This window comes from Oncorhynchus clarkii, chromosome 14, assembly GCF_045791955.1.
Source record: "Oncorhynchus clarkii lewisi isolate Uvic-CL-2024 chromosome 14, UVic_Ocla_1.0, whole genome shotgun sequence".
NCBI classification, from domain to species: domain Eukaryota; kingdom Metazoa; phylum Chordata; class Actinopteri; order Salmoniformes; family Salmonidae; genus Oncorhynchus; species Oncorhynchus clarkii.
In genome coordinates this window covers 3695491-3718566 of record NC_092160.1, presented here as the reverse complement: position 1 = coordinate 3718566, position 23076 = coordinate 3695491, and the positions used below count along the sequence as shown (strand labels likewise).

The window sequence follows — 23076 nt, the reverse complement described above, 5'->3', positions numbered from 1 at the left end:
CTTGAGAAAGCGTCTGGAAAGTGGGCAGAGTGGGAATCTGTGCAAATCGTTTTCCATATCTTTCCTAAAATCACCTCAAGACAAATACCTGCAGATAAATCAATGAGTCATCAGGGCCAGAGAGCATCCCCATGTCAACTCCGTTCACTGTTTGCCTTCCTCATCCAGGCGTCTGCCCAGGTGACTGACACTTTTACTAGATACATGATAAATAAAAATGGGGATAACGCCTACAGTCTCTGCTAATAGGTGTTCCTGTGTTTGTGTGTGTGTGTGTGTGTGTGTTTTCACCTGTCTGCGTCAAACAATCCATTCTGTAACGAACCTGATGATGCACTGATATCATCAGGTTCGAATAATTTATTCAAAGAAAAACATGCAAATGAATCTGCAGTCGTCCCAATGAGTTGGCTCTTGCTTCCTTGTGTTGACGAATACGGAGAAAGGCTGAAAATAAGGTCAGGCTAGGCAGCAGTGAAGCAGTGAAAAGCACAAAGAGTGCTGAGAGAGTACATGAAAGGACTAATGCAGGGGGAGAGAGAGAACGAGAAAGAAAAAGCATTTTGTGGAGTGGGCAGAATTCAAGGCTTTGACAAGGAATAGAACTGACTCCGGAACATTCTTTGGTGATTGCAAAAAATGTGCCCATTGGCATTGAACAACAACGAGGGCCCAGAGTAGACCTTGTCTAAAGGACTTAACTCACTCTTCCCTCGGTGGTTGAAGACAAGGGCTTTCGAGGACCGAGACAGCCAGTCCTTTATCGCAGAAACACACCACTTTCTTCCATGAAGTTAGAAAGGTTTAACTTAGGCTACTTATACCTAGTTTCTAGTGGGGCAGAAGCAGCAACAGTCAAATGCAGCGAGTAGGAGATGTCACTGGGCTCCGTCAGGTTCCATATCAGTCAAACGGGGCGGCGGGGCAGCAGGGTAGCCTAGTGGTTAGAGCGTTGGACTAGTAACCGGAAGGTTGCAAGTTCAAATCCCCGAGCTGACAAGGTACAAATCTGTCGTTCTGCCCCTGAACAGGCAGTTAACCCACTGTTCCTAGGCTGTCATTGAAAATAAGAATTTGTTCTTAACTGACTTGCCTAGTTAAATAAAGGTTATAAAAATAAATAAATAAAAAAAAATTAAAAACCTAAGACATAGAGCTACAATATCATCCCAAGATATGTCCCGCAAAAGGAGAGAGAGAGAGAGAGTCATCTTCAATTTGATTTCTCTCTGTGCAAGTCAAGGATGGGAATCCACAATTATACCAATATTTTCTCTTAGTATTTTTATGATCCTATTTGGGAGATGTAGCCTACCCTTTTAATACGCATGTTGGAAGGAACTCACAGTGTGGAAACCGGTTTTCAAGGTAACAGCCTTCACTGAGGATTGTAAGAGTTACCTGTATTGCATCATGGCACGCCGTATTTCAACAGAGTGAATCTGGTATGTTTCGAGTGGGAGGAAATACTATGAGATGGGTTGGTATTCTTAGTTGTAATCATGTGCAGACACAGGACAAGCCAACACTAGTTTGAACAAAATTGTACAAATCCCAGCTGAAGAGACCATCTAGCCAATACAAAGTTATCTTACAAAACAAGGTAATAAAGTGTTGTATCCAGGCCCTTCACCACCTGTGCATTAGACAGTCAGCAGAGAAATGGTCTCTTATTAGAACAGCAAGAAAGCCTAAGGGTGGGGTGGGGGAGCAGTGTAGGGGGTGGTGGGGAGGGGCGGGGTGTGAGAAGGACATTTATGGTGCAGGGCGGCAGCAGGGGTCAGAGGGTTGCTGTGAGTAAAGCCAGTCAAGCTCCCAAGTCAAAAACCAGCTTCAGCCCCCAAGCTCCAGTCACGCAACCAACACCTAAGCCTGCCAAGCAAAAGGTTCACTGTTGAACTAGGTCAGTGGCGGGGGGGGGGGGGGGGGTTCACCTGCGACGCTGGGTGCCATAATGGTGAACCAGCCATTGCTGTTGCCAAACCGCCTGAACAGAGATAATGGAAATGTACAGGTTTTGAGCAGCCTGGCTGGCTGGAGGCCACTGTCAGGGAATCAGAGAGTTTAGGGAGGCACTAGAGAACCAGGCCACCAATCAGATCCCTCCCCTGCTCCTGTAGTTTCCCTAGCCAACACACCGTGTGGTGGAACACTGTGTTGCCTTGTTGACGCGGGAGGGCACTGTGCTGGTCACTGAACACCGTTACCAGTAGACTGCTAGCCTCTCGCATCCCTGTACTGTTGAGCGGAGCCCTTTTCTTCTCTGTGAGTGGAATGTTTTTTTTACACATGTGTGTGGGTAGTGGCTTGCAGTGCACCCCATCACTCACTCACCTAAACAGTTTCATACTGTGTAACATTTACACCCTCCACGGCAGTAGCAGCCCTCAGCAACATGTTTACTACCTACCTACCTACCAGGGTTTCCATGAGGAAAATGTGACTGGGAAGATTTGTATTTATTTATTTCATTTGATACATTTACCAGATCCATATTCATTGGGTGCATAACCCATAAGGGCATCCACCCACCGTGCTCAGAATGACACAAATCACATTTTGATTATGGTAATACATCTTAACAGAACATGCAACTAATGTAATGAAGCAGCCAATAAAATGTTATTTTCAAACATTTGCCAAAATGTCATTTGCAGGAAAACACCATTTTAAACAACGCACCTGGGAAAACACTATTGCACTACAACTGATAGCAGTTCCACAAGTGACAGGAAAATCTCTGTTAGAAACTTAGAAAGAGGGGGAATCTAAAGATGCAACAACTGGGATGGGTTGCTAACACGACTAGGATTGTGCCTTTGGCTTCTGGACAACGAAAGAAAGTTCATATGAAAACCAATGGAACAGGAGAGAAATGGCATGGCATTGGGTCCAATAGGGAAGTAAATGGAAATACATTTGCCAAAATGATATAATTACACCTGCCTAAACAGAAAAAAATTAAATCATTAAAAATACTTCACCAGAAAGCATGACTTAGCCACAGAGGAATCAAGGATCATTAGCTTCTATTAAAAAAAATAGCTGTGGATTGTTTCAAATCACAAGCTCGTAGGCCTATGCCTATTTGGGAATAAGCCTAGCTGATTATTGAGTTGCGGCTGTCAGTGAAAAGCATCTGAAATATGTGTGAAGATAATGTGTCTTGAGTGAAATTTAAAATCTTGAGGCAAGAAAAGGGGAGGGATGTGTGGCAAAGATATAGGGTCTCTTTCCAGAATGGCTCAGCTGTCTCCCACCAATTCTTGCTCATTCATTGTTTCTTTTGGGGCGGCATGTAGCCTAGTGGTTAGAGCGTGTGACTAGTGACCGAAAGGTTGCAAGATCGAATCCCCGAGCTGAAAAAAATATCTGTCGTTCTGCCCCTGAACAAGGCAGTTCCTAGGCTGTCATTGAAAATAAGAATTTGTTCTTAACTGACTTCCCTAGTTATTAAATAAAAATGGTATCAATTCCCCAGTAGTAAATGTACCGTTAATCCACGTCATTTGGTTACATATTTCTGTTAATGCATGTATTAATTACAGTCATTTACCGTTGTTTGCAAAGTTCACAAAGTGTTATACAGTTTTGGTTTATTTCATAACCATTATTTCTGAGATTTGTAAAATAATACCCTAGCCTTGTAAAAAAAAAAAAAAATGTATATATATATATATATATGATTTGAAATGGTCCATGTGAGCAATAAGCAAGTGCCTGGTTTCTCTGCCCTGATAATGTTGAGGGAGCGCGCGCGCCTGAGCACGCATTGAACTACCTGGCCTGCTGCACAGAAATGTAGGAAAGTGTTTTTTTAACATGATAATAAATTAAAACCATAGTTTTTCACATTAAACTATTAGAAAAATCTTTCCTACAACCACCCCCCTTGATAATCACCAATTCTCATGTGAAAGAACAATGGAGGTTATACTGTAGGCCTACTGCTGCATTGGCCTATAGGCTATGAGTTCCATATGCTAATTTTCGTAGCGGCCAATGGATTACTGTGTATCAATATGTCCATATGGCAGAGGCTGGTGATCTAGCATTAGTTGACTTTTAACTTTTAGATTGTTATCATTTTAATTCAGACTTATATTTAACCATGCAACAATGATTTTGAGAAATTAAAACTTTATTATTGAAATTGTTCCACGAAAATGCGCATTTGAAAATCATAACTGGCACACAGAATGGTCGAAATGGTAGGATCAATTGTAAGCTTCCCCAAACTTGAAATTCACGCGCTGCCTATGAAGTCTTTATAAAATAATTACCTCCAAGTTTCCATGGTGGGATTTTGCAATAGGCTACTATGAAGCAAGGTAAGCCGTGCCTCATAATAGGAAATAAAACATTCAGGTTTCAAACAATTAAGTATGTTTTAAAAATGCATACTGCCTCCAGCTCACATTGTAAAGTGTTGGGTGACGCGCTGATACAACTTGAATGGTGAATGGGAGGCGCGCTTCAATTACCAATTGAGAAATAAAAATAGTAGCTCTTTTTAATGGTGCAACAAAACTGTTTAACACGCAATTGCATTTAGAATTGTTGCGCAATGAATGGGCTTATAAAAGCATGTATTACTCCAGCACCAACCAACTGAGGAGCTGCAGGAGAAATCCTGCTCAAATAGGCTCTGTGTGCAGTGCATGTGTGATAGTGGGGGGCGGCAGGGTAGCCTAGTGGTTAGAGCGTTGGATTAGTAACTGGAAGGTTTCAAGTTCAAACCCCCGAGCTGACAAGGTACTGCCGTTCTGCCCCTGAACAGGCAGTTAACCCACTGTTCCTAGGCCGTCATTGAAAATAAGAATTTGTTCTTAACTGACTTGCCTAGTTAAATAAAGGTAAAATAAAAAAATAGTGGTGTTGGATAACTAAGATGCATGATGACTAACGAAAATACACAAAAGCCAATTGAATGCCCCCAAATTATGCTAATTAACCTATAGACCTATAAGCATGATGGTCAAATGTATTTCCATCGACTGGTATTTCCATTAGTAAATAACTGGGTTTTGGCCAATAAAAAAAATGAAAAGCTGATAAATAAAACTGTTGCCGGCGAAAATGACCGGGAGAAGAAATTTTTTTTTCTCCCTGTCATTTTCGCTGGCGACAGTTTAATTTATCGGCCAAAACCCAGCAATTGTCAGCTAACGGAAACAACCCTGCTACCTTCTGCCGTCAGGTCCTCAGGCCCTGCACTGGCACCATTCCCCAAGGTGTGGCACCACAACACAACACAGGTGAAGTTTTAAAAGTGTGTGCCAGGCGTCCATGAAAAGGTCACCATCATGGTTAAAGTGTTCTACTCATAACTCCGAGGTTAAGTTAACAGTCAGATCATGATGATAGTGATGGCCTGCACTCATGACGTTACAAGGGTCAGATCAATTGTCCGGTCCATTTCCACAGGGCAGGTTCGTGTTTACCCTTTCATAACTGGTTACTACATCACAGAGCAGTGAGGATCAGATAGGCCACTCTGGATAGTGCAGATGGGAGATCATATAGAAAGACAACCAGGCAGTAACTCTTACTCTATCTTGTGTTCAGGTTGCAGTAAGGAGAGTAGTTGTAAGGAGTCGTAATCCCCCAGAGAGCTTGATGATGATTAGACGGCATCATGACTTCACACGGTCAGGTCATCTAACCTGACAACACATCATGCAGATGCAGAAATGTGCCACTGCCATGGCAGCTATTTATAAACTGCACCTTCATTTGAGCAGCGGAAATACAAGGAATCGTGCTGATAAGAATAGTAATACCCTAGCCTTTAAAGAAATGCAGGATTTCTGTTCACTTCAATTACTGTCAGCCGGTCCTAGGCTCTGTATACCTGGCTGTGTCATTAGTAGTGATTGATGCAGCTACATATCGCAATATTATTTTGGCCGATATTATAGCGATACAAAACAATACTTGGAGTCAAAGTAAGAACTTTTTTTTTTTTTTAAGTGTGTTAGCTTGCGCTAGTCGGCTGAACCTGCACCTGTTTTTCAACCTAGAGCTTGTTCTCCATCTTTTAAATAGTGAGCCGTCATGTTTTCAGCACTTCTATTCCATGACTGACAAAAACTACTTTTGCTTTCTCTTGTCTCTCTGCAGCAGTCATATGGTGAGCAATAGGTTTGGAACATCAAATCGCAATAAAAATCGCAGTATCGAATCACAATACATATAGAATCGTGAGAATCGCAATACATATAGAATCGTGAGAATCACAATACATATAGAATCGTGAGAATCGCAATACATATCGTATCGGCGCCTAGGTATTGTGATAATATCATATCGTGAGGTCCCTGGCAATTCCCTGCCCTAGTCATTAGCGACCAGTTTTTTTAAGAACAGTGTTATAGCCATGAGCTGTGTGTTCAACTGCCAACAGAGGAACAACATGAGAGATGTCTGACACAAGGTTATTGGGTTCTGATTGGGCATGTGATATACATCACTAATATCCAGCCTGGAGAATAAATAACCGAGTAGGCTATAGCTGCAGGTCAAGCACTACATACCACCTGTGCCTGGCCACCAAGTTGACATAATAACAGATTAGGCATTTACTGTCACCCGGTGAGTTCTAAACTTGTTAAACTAAAGAACAGGAAGTCAACGTCCATTCCTGCTCTGAACATGAACAATACACACCACTACTTAATGAGCAGGTTATGACATTGAGTTGAGCTGCCATCCATAACCCAGACAGTGTTAGGAGGTAAGCCCTTGCCAGTCTGAGCTTGCCCTCCCCAGTCCCATGTGCTGAGTTACCATGGCAGGGCTGGTACACGGCGAAACCGTACAGTACTGCCCTATCAGGACCTTGGAATTTTACTTTAACCTTTCCGTGGTTTACAATCACACCCGAGAGAGAGAGAGAGAGAGAGAGAGAGAGAGAGAGAGAGAGAGAGAGAGAGAGAGAGAGAGAGGAGCCCACATCTCAGTGAGTTCGTCGCTGAACGCTTTCTGACCCTGGCCACGTCCTCTGGCTACTCAGGCCACCAGGCTATTTAGAGTGCACATGACTTTACTACAAAGAGTGGAGGTCATTTAGTATGAGGCAGGCTTCCGCCTCAACCGGTTGGTCCGCCAACAGTGAGGGTTTGTTGTGGAAAAGTCATGCATTTATCACCCAGATCATCAGATGGATGGGCTTTAGGGATAAATAAATAACAGCATAATAACAACAGAATCACATGTAAAGTGCTGCCTCGGACATTATTAACTGGGTGGTTCAAGCCCTGAATGCTGATTGGCTGAAAGCCGTATGACAAAAAAAAATGTATTTGTACTGCTTTAATTACGTTGGTAACAAATAATAGCAATAAGACACCTAGGATGTTTGTGGTAAGCCGCGTTGCGTCGTACCCTAAGAACAACCCCTAGACGTGGCATATTGGCCATGTACCACACCCCCTCGTGCCTTATTGCTTAATTCTATTCAATTAATCTATTCATATCTACATCTAATGGTTCTCCTGACACTCTGAATTAGTGAGCAATGCCGATCAGACTGGCTATTTAAACCTCAGGGTTTAAGTATCTCAATCCATATTCCACACGCACGCACTGGCGCATACACACACTCTCCACGCCTTTGACAGAAGAGGAGTCTGTACTCTGTTGCCCTAGCACGCACTGTTATGATCAAGCAAGACCACTCTTTGGGCTGTGAAGTGTTATCTGCTAGAGAATGTGTTAATTTACCATGGCTCAGGGCTGATGAAGACTTGGACCGTTGCCCACTCAACCTGACCAGACTTGAATTTACAACTGAACCAACTGCAACCCTCTCGCTCTCTCATTAATCGCTGTTTTACAAACTTCTACTACAAACTGTCCCGAAAAGATGGTAGGGGAAACGGTGCCATTGTAGGGGAATCCGCCCCACGGCCGTTGTTATTATTATTGTTATTGTTTGTTGATGAAGCGGAGGTAAAGAGCATCACATAACATGGTAAAAGTATATATTACTCTGTTCTATCGCCTGTACAATGAAAAAAAAAATATATATTTTTTTTGCAGTAACTCCTTTCTTGTTGTACTGTCGCAAACAGACGTGGCAGTTTGACCATTAAGGATTCCAGCTTTAAATCATCTAAATGATTATGAACGTTCATCTTATGTTTTTTCAGGAAAGAAATCTTCAGGCCCATTTCGTCTTAACACAATACACTGAGTGTACAAAATACTAGGAACAACTTCCTAATATTCAGTTGAACCCCCTTTTGTCCTCAGAACAGCCTCAATTCATCGGGGCATGGACAAAACAAGGTGTCGAAAGCGTTCCACTGGGATGCTGGCCCAATGCTTCCAAAAGTTGTGTCAAGTTGGCCGGATGTTCTTTGGGTGGTGGACCATTCTTGATACACAAGGGAAACTGTTGAGTGTGAAAACCCCAGCAGCGTTGCAGTTCTTGACACACTCAAACTGTGCGCCTAGGACCTACTACCATACCCTGTTCAAAAGGCACTTAAATCTTTTGTCTTGCCCAATCACCCTCTGTATGGCACACATACACAATCCATGTCTCAACTGTCTCAAGGCTTAAAAATTATTATTTCACCTGTCTCCTCCCCTTCATCTACAATGATTGATGTCACCCTTTCAATCCACTTCAATACGGGACCATAACTTTCACCTAGATTCACCTGGTCAGTCTGTTCAGGTGTTCCTAATGTTTTATACACACCATAAAAACCATAAACTTCAAAAACTAACTTGCAAGCCTGTTGACCCTACATTCACACAATCTGTCTCCTAATCCATCAACAATACCTGCAGATCCTTTGTTTGCCTGTGGTACAGTACAATGACCTGGAGGATGCTGACTACGGCCAAATGCCTGATTGCACATTTAAATAGTAAAGCAGGTGGTGGTGAATATCATCAGGGGACGGGCACACCTGGCAACCCAGTTCCAACTTCTCTTTGCATAAGTCAGCCTCCTCAGACAGTCTGCTGCTGTCCTGGCCTCTGCAGCATATGATGACCTGTCTCAACAGTCATCTGCTTTAGTGGCCAGGAAAAGCAAACACACACGGCAGACTACAAAGTGAAGCAGCTGCCTGTGCTCCTAACTTTTCCAGGGTAAATTTGTGCATCCCAAATGGCCCCCTATTCCCTATATAGTGCACTACTTTTAACTATGGGTGCTGAATCTGTGTTTCGACCTTTCTCAGCTCTAACGTGTCATTTACTCCCATAGGCATAATGTTAAAGCCCTTGATGTATTTCCCCAAGCAAGGTACAGAATATGAAACAGCCTCATGATGGTGTTGTCAATATCATTAGTTGTTGTGATGAATAGAAAACACTTGGATAATAATTAATTAAGGACATAACTCAATCTTAATCTTAAAGGCAAAACAGTATGGCTTGACTATACATAACCCATTCTTTCATAATATCATATTTCTAGACGAGTTTAAAAACCACGGCTAATTTCAAAAAGAAAATGCAAAAAGATACGACATTTGCATGTTGGCACAGCAAAAGATGAGTCATAGGACAAGAGATAATAAAAACACAATAAAAAGCAAAAACATTTTCTCCTTATTGACTTAGAAGTACACAGCCTGAATATGTAGACAACCAACTGCGTGATGTAGTCTGTGTGTGCCTCACGAGTCCATGCAAAGGCTAACCTTTGATGCCAGTTGTGCAATCAGCCGAAGACGTATTAGTCTGCATCAATTATTGATATCTAATCACCTGTTTCATAGTTGCTGCAGCAAATTGGCTCAAATTAAGATCCTGCGTCTGTACTTTTGAGCAGAGCTCATCAGGGCAAAGGTAGTGCACTATGAAAGGGAATATTGTGCCATTTGGGAAGCAAATAGAGGCTCAGAGCGAAGGGGAGGGGAGCGGTACAGTGATCCGTGACAGTGCATCCTCAGGCCTCCCTGAGGAGAAGCCTCAGAGCTTTAAAGCCTCAGCCGGATGATGGATCTCTGGGGCTTTGGGAGAGGAAGCAACCATTCACATCCTCAGTGACAAACCACACAGCCAGGCAGTGACACACGCAAAACCTCCCAGTAACACTTCTGGGAGATTAGACTCCTTAATCCTCATTTGATTTGATCATTTTGAGTGATGAACAAATTGAAACATGAAAATATTGAATATGTTCCAAATGGATATGGGTAATGAACATTAAAGGGTGGGTGGTATCTTTCAGGATGACCCTCATATGATAATGTGAGCAAATTTGAAAATATAGGGGAAATGCTACTCCGAGATCAACATTATGTTAACATTAGCTCCACCAATTGGTCAAAACCGGTTGAATCAACGTTGTTTCCACGTCATTTTAATTAACAACAACAAAATGTATATTCAATGACTTTGAATCATGGTGAAAAACTGATTGGGTTTGCAGAAACTCGTCAAGGTAAGGAACTTCCATCTCTTTTTCACTCAACGTTGAATCTAAATCCAATGACAAGGTGCATTTTTTGTTGATTTCACGTTGAACTCACATTAGGTTGACAACTCAAACAAATGTAAATTAAAACCAGACATTGAAATGATGTCTGTGCCCAGTGGGTTGTATATTATGATAATCCACTCAAATCCATTTAAAAACATAAGAGGTAAAAAAAGAAGCATCCTTATCAGTGATAAGAATCATCTCTGTAACAGTTTCATTGATTGGTTTCCCAGATTAGCACCATTTAAAATAGGGCTAAAAGATACAGTAATGTCACAGTGAACATCCAAACACATAAGCCACTGTCTGACACTTCTCTTCAAAGTGTCCTGTGGATCGTGCCCAGTTTAAACCAGCATCGAACCCCCCTGAGCAAAAACAAAGGCCAGTCTTATCCATCATCTTCAGTCAATCAGTACACAGCATAACCAAAGCTAATTTAATTTATTCCATCTGAGAGACAGGGAGGGGTACGGTAGGAAGTCCTCATTTCATAGACATAGCCTAACGCATTTGCTCTAGTTACAGAATAGGTCTGCACTTTAGGGCTGACAGGTGACTCAGCCCATATCACGGAAGCTGAACACATAACACTGCAGTATTCCATCACGACAGGACAGCTCTGTGTCTGTGTAATAATACACAGCATTTCATTGCAGAGAGAGAGACTGCTGAGCAAAGTGAGGACTCTGCCTGGTGCAGTGGGCTATATTGTTTCTCTGTCTGACTAAATCTGGGAACATAAGACTTCTGTTTCGAAGCTGATATGACCATAATACATTTGATGACTGAGCCAGGAGTCCTTTTGGACAACAACTCTCTCAGCAACCAGAATCAAATGAACCACTGACTGGCAGCTGTTAAAAACCACATTCTGTATGATGTAGGCTATGATGAAACAAACGACACAAATTAATTTGCTATGTATGTATCTCATTAATATTAGGGGAAGAACATAACTGGGCTACATAATAGCACAGGCTTTTAAATATTTACATCAAAATGGATAATTACATTTGATGAAGCATTTCCCAAAAAATTTAATAAAAATGGATTGAGATGGATCTGCAAATACTACAGGACATAAGATCCAGCATGATCAATTTCTAAACTAGAACTATGTGGTTCAGGCAGGGTTGTGTGTAAGTAGGCCTGATCTTTAGATCCTCTTAACTGGACAAGACTTGAGTAGACCAGGTGAAATGGGAAGGTGGTAATTACCAGTTGTAAAGTCGTAAAAACCAGTTGGATGCTTTCACGTGCTTTGAACTTGTTGAGTAAGGCTGATTGGCCAATGGCCAACAAGCCACTTCCAACATAAACTAAAAGTACAGCTAACATGCTTGTAAACAAATTATATTGTTTAAAAAACATATTAATAGATTGCTTCTAATAAATAATGTTTTGTTGTTTCCATTTAACTATAGAAAATGATGTTATCGAGGTAATTTCCTTAGTAGGTGACGGCAGAGGTCATCATGTGGGATGAATCAGACCTCACTGATGATAAACGAGTTTCCCACTTATTACCAGTTGGAGGGGCGTTCAAGATATTTTCCCCAGTCGTATGTGGTAAATACCACCTTCCCACATCGTTGTGAACGCAGCATAAGTCGTGATCTAGGCTGCTTAGAAGCAGCAGCAGTGGCGGCAGTAGCAGTCACATGATGCAACCAAAAGAAGGGAGTGTAGCTGTCGCTCATGCACGTCACTGGAACCGCCTCCGTACTACTACGCATAACTGCAGAAAGCACATGACTGCAGCAACTACGTGTTCTATAATTCTGGTCACGAGAATCGAGTACTATTACAATGACCATATAGCACTGTCAACCCAACAACCCGACTAAATGAACGTGCAACAGTATGTAACACCGCAACGAATATAATTATACAATGCTAATATCACTATTGCGAATCAGATCCAGAATGTTTCACCCTAATTATTTTGTTACACTAGGACAGACACTTTTGGGAACTACCGGTAACAAGGTGCTTACGCAAACGATTAGCTACGAATACATAATCGCATTAATTTTTCACAGACGGGCACAATATTACGCATTTGTCAATCTCATCGTCATTCTTGCAGCACCTGAAACGCCAAGGACGTCGACCATCATTCTCGTTGCATTGAAGTTGCTAAACTTTGAACCGTGAGAGGCGTACTATACAGAAACAGCAGCCTACCGGTCTAGTTGACATATCTTTCGTTTTCAGATGGCTGGTGATGGTAAAACAGTAGGCTAGTCAACACAAGCAAATTGTATTGTTTTGCAATAACAGAAACATGAATCAAAACATAACCTTGCTTCGTCCCGTAACGACCCATTGCTTATGGATTGTTGGCTATTAACGTAGATAGGATGGGGGAACATTGCATTGTAGTAGTAGAACCAACATAACAAATGCATCAATATTTCTAGATAACGTTAGTCAAACCTTTGTATAAAAAATATTGCCAACATATCCGTATTTTACAGTTATTTCAATATCAAATGTTTAAAGAGCCACAAGTCACATTCATGCCATTAGTACTAACGTTAGTCTCTGATTTGGCACGACTGACGTTAGTAAAACAATTGTAAGAAGGAGTAAAAGTAGAGTAAACGTTTTAAAAGCCACATATACATTGTTATGTCGCTGTTAAAACCAAAATCATTTAGCACAAACAAAACTATTCAACTAAATGTTTTATGACGTCCTATCACCACGTTGTATGCGCTAATGACATTTCCTTAAAACTCCACGTGAAGCCCAGGCGTCAAGGTTTGAAGACGCCGGTTAGCTATCGAGAGCGGTGATGCTTACAGCCAGAGCACACATGAAGATGAAATTACGCATGCTTCTGCGAATAACATGCAAACATGAAACCCCGGCAATGTAGTCCTGACCCTGCACATATAGAATATGAACATCCCTTACCTGGCTCCCGGAGTTTTCTGTCAGGTAATTGAAGACAAAGGAAGTGAGCTCCTCATCTAACAGTGAAGCGCAGTCCGCCATTTTCTAGAGAATGAGAGCGGATAAGTCAGAGAGCGGAGTATACAGGCAAAGACTGTATGTAGTACAGTGTGATACAGGTCTGTTCACATGCAGTTGCAGCTAGTCGCCGGTTGAGGGCGTTGTTATAGACAGCATAGACTGAATACAGATATACTATTACCGAGCCTAGTAAGTAATGATGTCATAACACTGTTTGAATAAGCAAATTAGATACATTTACCCACGAAAGGTGCAAATCAATCGATGTGTAGGCATATTGACCTTGACATAAGTAATGCTTGGAAAAACAACATTGATATGAGCAAAATATGAATTTCTGCCAGGCTAGAATGGACTCAGAATGCGTGTGGTGACTACGATGATGACTCATTTACAAGTTAAACACGCAAAGCAACTAATCTGTTTACACAACAAGCCTAACAATTTAAAGTACTGCATATCTATAACTCATATTTGAACATACTTTTCAATTTTCATTTTCTATTTTCTATTTTGACACTCCTGTAATCCATAAAGTGCACAGAATTCAGGGCATTTGCCACCACTCCAACAGTGTGCCTTTTCTAACACCCATGTTGAGGTCTGGTTAGGTTTGGCAACCCCCCCCCCCCCCCCCAAAAAAAAATGGTGATCAAAATCTAAATATAATAAATGGACATTTGTCATTCCTTGCTATTATGCCTACAATATCCCTATTGACAGCAGGTAAGGATATATGGTTTGCTCATTTGGCCCACCTTTGCCCCTCCTGATTGCATATCAGTTGGATCATGTTTCAGGGACAAGTTTAAGCTAGGCTACTACATTGTGGTTCCTCCATCTACTCCCCAATGCCCCACTTCATTTATTTACCATTCACAACTCAACACAGGCAGCTAGTGATGCTTATTGTTGACTTAGCTATCTTATGAAGGTTATGAATTGTACAATTGCCCTAGCAAGGTTTACACGTGATTAGCTAACTAATTGGTTTGCTCACCACACACAAACGCGCACAAACACAGTCCTTTATGCTTTAGTATGCAGCTGATGCCAGCATGTCACACCACTGGACAGTAGGGCTTTGAACATGACAAGGCCAGGGACAATTGCTGTTACGTCTTCACTCTGTTATGCCACTGTCTAAGAAATCATATACCGGTACTCTCATTCCTATTTTTAGGTCCCTTAACCCTTTTCTATGATGTGTCTTCATCATGTTGTGTTGGACATTTGGTTTAAATAAATTAATCTAAGGATGTTCCAAAAAGAACCCACATAGGCTGGCATTAATGTTCGTCTGTAATCTTCCTGTCATCTTGGACAAGTCTTCCAGCAATACAGATGAATGTGGGCCAAGCATGTTGCACAGTATATCAAAGAAGCATAATGCATTTGTCATTTCATTAGAATTTGATTTGTTCTAATATGCTCTTTTTGATTGACAGTATGATTGATGCTCTGTATGTACATTTTAGGTTCTTGAGATGAATTTGCTGGTGGTTGGTTGTGTGTCTTGAACTCGAGGTTGAATGTATCCCTGTGCTGACCTAATAGAAGTCCTTGGAAAATAAATAATCAGCTCTGATTTTCAAGGCAAATAATTAATTGAAATATGTCTTTAGGATATCATTTCTTGGTTCCTAGCCCTTGATCCTAACTGATAAGTAATTCACAAAGACTACACCTCAATGGAGACAATATCACTCAGATTGGGGTGATATCTAAGGAAGTCTCAGGGTTTTGCTCGCCTGTGGTAGAGTATCTCATGATAAGCTGTAGACCACGCTATCTACCTAGAGAGATTTCATCTGTATTTTTCGTAGCTGTCTACATACCACAACAGACCGAAGCTGGCACTAAAACCACACTCAATGAGCTGTATTCCTACAATAAGCAAACAGGAAAACGCTCATCCAGAGACTGCGCTCCTAGTGGCCGGAGACTTTAATGCAGGGAAACTTAAATGTGCAACCAGAGGGAGAAAAAAAACTCTAGACCACCTTTACGCCACACACAAAGACGCGTACAAAGCTCTCCCTCGCCCTCTATTTGGCAAATCTGACCATGACTCTATCCTCCTGATTCCTGCTTACAAGCTAAAATTAAAGCAGGAAGCACCAGTGACTCAGTCTATGAAGCAGATGCTAAGCTACAGGACTGTTTTGCTAGCACAGACTGGAATATGTTCCGGGATTCTTCCGATGACATTGAGGAGTACACCACATCAGTCACTGGCTTTATCAATAAGTGCATCGGGGACGTCGTCCCCACAGTGACTGTATGTACATACCCCAACCAGAAGCCATGGATTACAGGCAACATTTGCACTGAGCTAAAGGGTAGAGCTGCTGCTTTCAAAGAGCGGGACTCTAACACGGAAGCTTATAAGAAATCCCGCTATGCCCTCCGACGAACCATCACACGGGCAAAGGGTCAATGTAGGACTAAGATCGAATAGTACTATACCGGCTCCTACGCTCGTCGGATATGGCAGGGCTTGCAAACTATTACAGACTACAAAGGGAAGCACAGCCGAGAGCTGCCCAGTGACACGAGCCTACAAGACAAACTAAATTACTTCTATGCTCGCTTCAAGGCAAGTATCACTGAAACATGCGTGAGAGCATCAGCTGTTCCGGGTGACTGTGTGATCACTCTCTCTGCAGCCGATGTGAGTAAGACCTTTAAACAGGTCAACATTCACAAGGCCGCTGGGGCAGACGGATTACCAGGACGTGTACTTCGAGCATGCGCTAACCAACTGGCAAGTGTCTTCACTGACATTTTCAACCTCTCCCTGTGTGAGTCTGTAATACCAACATGTTTAAAGCAGACCACCATAGTCCCTGTGCCCAAGAACACTAAGGTAATCTGCCTAAATGACTACCAACCTGTAGCACTCACATCTGTAGCCATGAAATACTGGCTGGTTATGGCTCACATCAACACCATTATCCCAGAAACCCTAGAGCCACTCCAATTTGCATACTGTACCAACAGATCCACAGATGATGCAATCTCTATTGCACATCACACTGCCCTTTCCCACCTGGACAAAAGAAACACCTATGTGAGAATTCTATTTATTGACTACAGCTCAGCGTTCAACAACATAGTGCCCTCAAAGCTCATCACTAAGTTTAGGACCCGGGGACTAAATACCTCCTTCTGCAACTGGATCCTGGACTTCCTGACAGGCCGCCGCCAGGTGGTAAGGGTAGGTAACAACACATCCACCACGCTGATCCTTAACACGGGGGCCCCTCAGTGGTGCGTGCTCATTCCCTTCCTGTACTCCCTGTTCACTCATGTCTGTACGGCCAGGCACGACTCCAACACCATCATTAAGTTTGCTGACGACACAACAGTGGTAGGCCTGATCACCGACAATGATGAGACAGCCTATGGGGAGGAAGTCAGAGACCTGACCGTGTGGTACAAGGACAACAACCTCTCCCTCAACATGATCAAGACAAAGGAGATGATTGTGGACTACATGAAAAGGAGGACCGAGCACACCCCTACTCTCATCGACGGGGCTGTAGTGGAGCAGGTTAAGAGTTTCAAGTTCCTTGGCGTCCACATCACCAACAAACTAACATGGTCCAAGCACACCAAGACAGTCGTGAAGAGGGCACGACAAAACCTATTCCCCCTCAGGAGACTGAAAAGATTTGGCATGGGTCCTCAGATCCTGAAAAGGTGATACAGCTGCACCATCGAGAGCATTCTGACGGGTTGCATCACTTCCTGGTATGGCAATTGCTCGGCCTCCGACCGCAAGGCACTACAGAGGGTAGTGCGTACGGACCAGTACATCACCGGGGCCAAGCAATTTTTTTGCAGACATGTTTTGGTACCCTTCCCCAGAGCTGTGCCTCAACACAATCCTGTCTCGAAGCTCTACGGACATTTCCTTTGACCTCATGGGTTGGTTTTTGATCTAACATGTACGGTCAACTGTGGAACCTATGTGTGGAACCTAGGTGTGTGCCTTTCCAAATCATGTCCAATCAATTGAATTTAACACAGGTGGACTCCAATCAAGTTGTAAAAACATCTCAAGTGTGATCAATGGTAACGGGATGCACCTGAGCTTAATTTTGAGTCTCATCGCAAAGGGTTTTAAAACCAGCTTTTGCATCTTGCCTATGCCGCTCGGTCATTTCTCATCCATATATTTATATGTACATATTCTTATTCCATCCCTTTACTTAGTTTTGTGTGTGTTGGGTGGTTGTTGTGGAATTGTTAGATTACTTGTTGATATTGCTGCCCTGTCGGAACTAGAAGCACAAGCATTTCGCTACACTCGCAATAACATCTGCTAACCATGTGTCTGTGACCAATCAAATTTGATTTGATTTTGAAACCATGCAGTTTATTAGGCTACAGATGTTATAAATTCTGATAAACTTCACAGGGTGGTGAAAGTGCGTGGTGATCTTGATGCTCCTTTCCAATAAATATTGAGGGTCTTATTCTGGTGACATGAATAATGCTTGACTACCATAATAATCTCATCAGGTAGACTTGCATAGCCTACCTGTACTGTATCTGCGAGCTGTTGGTTTGCTAAAGCGCACATGCTAAAATCAGAATAGTCACATTTGCTATTTAATGCAGTTTTTGTGACAAAATTATCGGTAGAGGTATCGGGTACATGAAAACAGATTTTTGTCCACAACAAGTCAATTTGGTGGAAACACACCACTGGTGGGAAAATGCGCATATTTTCTTAATGCCGATTCTAGAATATTACCATAAAAATCTGTCGCCAATTGTATGGAAACCTGGTTAGTGTTAGGAATGTTTGTCACCTTACCTATATTTCAGCACTGAACAGGTCATTTGATTCTTGTCATCTTTTCAATTGCGTGGTGTTGTTGTTACTCAACTGTATTGAGTTCATTTCAGTTAACTCTCAGCGTGAAAAAGACATGGGAGGGGGGCCTCATTATAATTTTTCCTGGTATGCTTTGTTGCAGGTTTATGTTTAGAATAGTTTGTTTTAATATCTATGTTTCCTCATGCACATTGATTGATTCATTTATCTTATACAAAGATAAATAACATTTTTCTAAACTATTCCAATCTGTAAGGGGTTGAACTTACTGCACATGGTTTATTGAGACCTTCACCTTAGCAGTCACTCTGAGTACAGGTTGGGGGTGATGAAATATTCAAATTCTTCCCTCTGGCAGGATTCCGACGGGAATTACTAATCACTTCACAAACCAGCATAATGTGACTTGCAGGTCTGATGTGGCCCATGAGCCAGGATTTTCAGACCATAATGTTGAGGATAACTAGGCCATAACTAAAGGCCTTATTAAATGTATAATATGCAGTCATAAAGTGTTCACTTTGAATTGAAACACATTCACTCTGGCAGTCACTTGGTGAAGGCTTCAGGAATAGAAATTAATGAATGCAACAGGCATGTCTCTGTCACTAACAAAGACAGTCATGGGTGGGTATCTCTCACATTGACTCAAAAGACATGCTGGGAAATATGCAAATACGGCTTTACACCCTATAGTGTTAAAACTTAAACGCATTGTACTGAATAAACGTGCTTTTGCATTTAAAAAGTGTTACAGCAAATAAATATGTTTACAAAAACACTAACGTATTTTCATTTAAATTCTAAATAGCTTGACACGTTTAAAAAGTGTTGCAGAAAAGTTTTTAGTTATGTGTTCAGATGCGAAACACTTGATTTTACAATGACAATGACCATAGGAATTGCACAAACAGAACCGGGACCAGGCTAGTGGAAATGTTGCTGTAGACTACTAGGAAACGTTGTTGTCGTGGGCTACTACTAGAACTAGGCTGTCTATGGTCATCAATCAGTAGAGTGCCCCATTTCATCAGTTATATCATCTCATTGATCTGTCAGGAGGAAAGGCCTGATGCGATGTGGGAGGTCAATACAGCGAGGCTGCCTGCTGCACGTTCAGCCCAGCCTACCCCAGTTGTTCAAGGACGCCAATCAATCGGATTCACACAATCTTTTCCGAGAGGGGGGGGGGGGCTAGCACGCCACTGTTGTTGATTGGCAACAGGGGTCTTTTGCTCAGTCGTGATCAATGGGAAGGAAAAGAGAGCAACACGTCGCTTTCGCCGCACGTCGACAACATTTCCCGATGTCACGCGGCCTGGCATAGCCCCAGTCACATGTCTGATCTAATTGCGTGGATCATTTTAGGGATTGATGCACCGTAAGTGGTAAGCTCTAGTCTGGGTCCTCCTTATCATACCGCTCGCTACCTGTGACTGATCACTGACAATTTTGTTGTGATCCATCGGGGGGGTTAAGAGGACAGGTCAGCTCATAAGTCAATAATTGGCGTCATCGATACCATGTCCATTATCAGTCAGTAATGTATGGTTGGGAGAGTTCTATAAGAGAGAAGAACGGAAATGCCCTATTCTATATTTACATGCCAACTTTTGATGCAGTTGTTTGACACTATTTGGAAATTAGTGGCTTTTCTTGTGGTTGATTGATTTCATTGAGCGTTTAGCTTACACACATTTATCTCTGGTAATGTGTATAAACAAAACAACAATTGATTCTGACATCTCTTCATAGCATCCAATTTCATCCGAATCTTAGGTCACTGTCATTCATGTAACGTGGATAATCCGGACTGAGTGATAAATCTACAATACATATAAAATCACTGACATGCTCTTAATAAGTCAATGTACAATTAACAACAAGAGCGGGAAAGAGTTTGAATGAATGGTGTGCGTGTGCTTCTCACGACTGAGCATCACCTACAGAGCTGTAGAAAAAAACAGCCAGATGTTCAGCAACCTAAATGTCTCTCCACTGAGGCATGTATAAAATGCAATGTATTGAGGGGGATGCTTAACCCGCAGTATGACCTGTGTGGCACGGTGACGTGATAGCGTCCTATATGCATACAGCAGAGCACAGCACACTGAACCCGTTGAGCGCTCCTCCGGCTTAACGGCTTTCATTTTGGAGGCAAGTCAGAGGCCTCGACAAAGACGCAAAAGATTCCGTGCTCAACGCTCTGTGATTGGCTGGCAGGGCTCTTGTCTCTGAGTGGAGGAGGAAGGAGAGTGAGTCTGTAGTGAGCTAGAGCGAGAGAGCTGGAGACCCGATACCCCCGGCCAACACGTGCCTTTCCATCACGACTCCCTTTTTCTTCCAGCACAATGCTGGCAGGCAGGCAAGCTCGGCTCCCTCCGCTGCTCACCACTCTCTTTCTCACTACTTTATTGTCGGGCTGGTTAAACAAACTGCCACAACCAGTCACTCAGGTGATAAAGGGTTTCCAAGTCGTCTGATCTAACACAAACAAGCAGTGGGGGTGAAAAGTTTTGCTCCGGCTGAGCGGTCACATGCCAGACATTTCTCTGCTTAGACCTCGTCCAGTCCTCCCTCCCCTTTCTCCCAGGGCCACTACCCCCAGACATCGCCCTAGGGCAAAGAGGAGTGGGGCTATATTTAGCGGCTAGGGGATAGAGGGATGCCAAAGGCCCTTTTTACCATCATAGTATGTAACATTTGGTCATATCCCATCCCCTGTAAATTTGAACATTTCTAGATCGAGGAATGAGGACAGAGCCATGATGATCACCAACAGACCAAACTGCAAACTGTGCTTGGAAAGCGCTTGCATTTGGAAAGCCTCTCCACGTTTGGGGAGCTTCTGCGTTTTGGACTTGTTTGAACAACGACAGGTGTAAATGAATAGAGATCCATATTCTGTTGTTTGCCTCCTTTTGTCCCGACATGGATCTGAATGTCAAATCCAGAAGTCTCTTGGACCGTCGCAGAATATTGATCAAGAGCAAACACACATTATTTACTATATGTTCCTGGATGGGTAGGAATGTGTTAACACTAAAAAGCAACAACAACAAAGAAACTATGATTAGTCATAGGATGAAGCAGAACGGAGAAACCCAGCCGTTTGTTACACCACTGCCACTTTTTCTTCCAGGAAGTGTGATGCACTGAGTTGCTACAGGTAGGTTACATATCAAACCCGCCCAGCGGATGTTGGCTCCTCTTCAGTCTCAGTACTGCACTGTCGATGACAGGACCGCAGAAACAAGTTCTGACGAAAATGGTTAATTACTCTGACAAATCGAAAACAAACTGCTGTCTAGACAATGGACAGTGGCATTTTCTTTGGGGCTGTCTTTTCCTTGACCTGTGAGAACGTGTGCACTGCATTGAGAGTGGCTGAGTCAGTACAGTGTGTGTACATTGTGGGATATGTAGCATTCCTGCCATTGTTTTGTGAATAGAGGGGTGTCGGGAATAGAACAATTTGGGTTGTCAGACACGCTAAGCCAGCAAAGTGATTCCAAAGGCACGATTTTCCACACCTTGACGTAAAAGATTCACACACCACACACTCCCCCTACTCATGTGCACACACATGAACGCACATACTCTGTGCTCGCATTCTCACACAACAGAAAGCTGTTAGGCTTCTACAGCTTGGGACTAGAGTGACGCAGGTGTGTGAATCTGTAAGGATCAGACATCCTCCCCTCAGAGAGAGATTGTGTGTGTGTGCGTGCGTGTGACCACTTGATGGGTGGCTGTCAGGGGGCAGGTCATCTGGCCTAGAGCCTGGGGACGATATCTGTCACTGTCTGCAGACCTGGCAGGTCTCTCTCTCTCTCACACACACACTCTCTCGCTCATAGTTCCAGTAAGCTTCATTCCACCTTCTCACCACCACCAGCCAAGCCCTTCCTCTGTGCTCCTGCTGGACAGACAGGCAGCGAGACAGACTGTAATTAAGATAAGCTCACATTAGAGGGTGTGGAACCCCGTACTGGGGAAATGAGAGATCTGAGTCTCTATCCTATCTACTAAATTATTATCCTCCAGGACACCAAAGCGGTGCAATCAAAGCACTGGTAAATGGGGAAAGAAATGTGAATGTGTGTTAAGACTAAGTAGTCTATTCTATAAGGATATTCCCTGACTACTGGGTGACTGGATGTTGGCTACCTTCTTAAGATAGACTATCTGCATGTGTACATTGATTTGAAGTGATGAACAGAGAATCTAGGATAATGCTGAATTGTCTGATTTGGTCTCAGCTGGATCTCTGTGTGTTTTCTGGGAAATGGGAGAGGTTAGACTGCTGGAGTCAGCCTGTGATGTTGACAGCCCACCTGCTATAATGCTGTGTGAGTGCACCGCTGCAAGATGTAGTCCAGGCAGGCAAACTAGGCCAGATTAGTATTGGAGGCTGAGCCAGAGCATTGCCTTCTGGGTGCCCTGATGCTACCTCCCCCTGCCTCCCACGTCTCTCCCCCTTGCCTCCCCTTCTCTCATGCCTCCCCCTCCCTGCCTTCTCCCTCCCTCTTGCCTCCCCATCTACCTCACTTCCCTCCCTCCTCCTTGCCTCCCACCCTGCCTCTCCCTCCCCAGGGAGAGACTGATTTTTTGAGGAGAGCACCGGAGGGGACCCACGTTTCACAACCCTCCCAGGTTTAGCAATAATGAAGCAATGCTTAGCGTTGGGTATAATAAACATTGATCCCATTCAGTTGGATTTTTAAGACCTCAAATACACCCCCCTCCACACACACACACACACACACACACAAGCACGCGCGCAGACAAA

The 23076-nt window shown here is 43.0% G+C and overlaps 1 protein-coding gene across 1 annotated transcript in view; it reads right to left on the bottom strand.

The window, feature by feature from the left end:
- LOC139366142 (peroxisome proliferator-activated receptor gamma coactivator 1-beta-like) overlaps positions 1-13483 on the bottom strand; it is a 64723-nt gene extending 51240 nt beyond the window's left edge. The window contains exon 1 of the mRNA XM_071103288.1: positions 13376-13483. Within this exon, the coding sequence (XP_070959389.1) occupies positions 13376-13456 (81 nt within the window). The 5' untranslated portion in view covers positions 13457-13483. The remainder of the gene's footprint in view (positions 1-13375) is intronic.
- Between the last annotated feature and the right edge of the window lie 9593 nt (positions 13484-23076).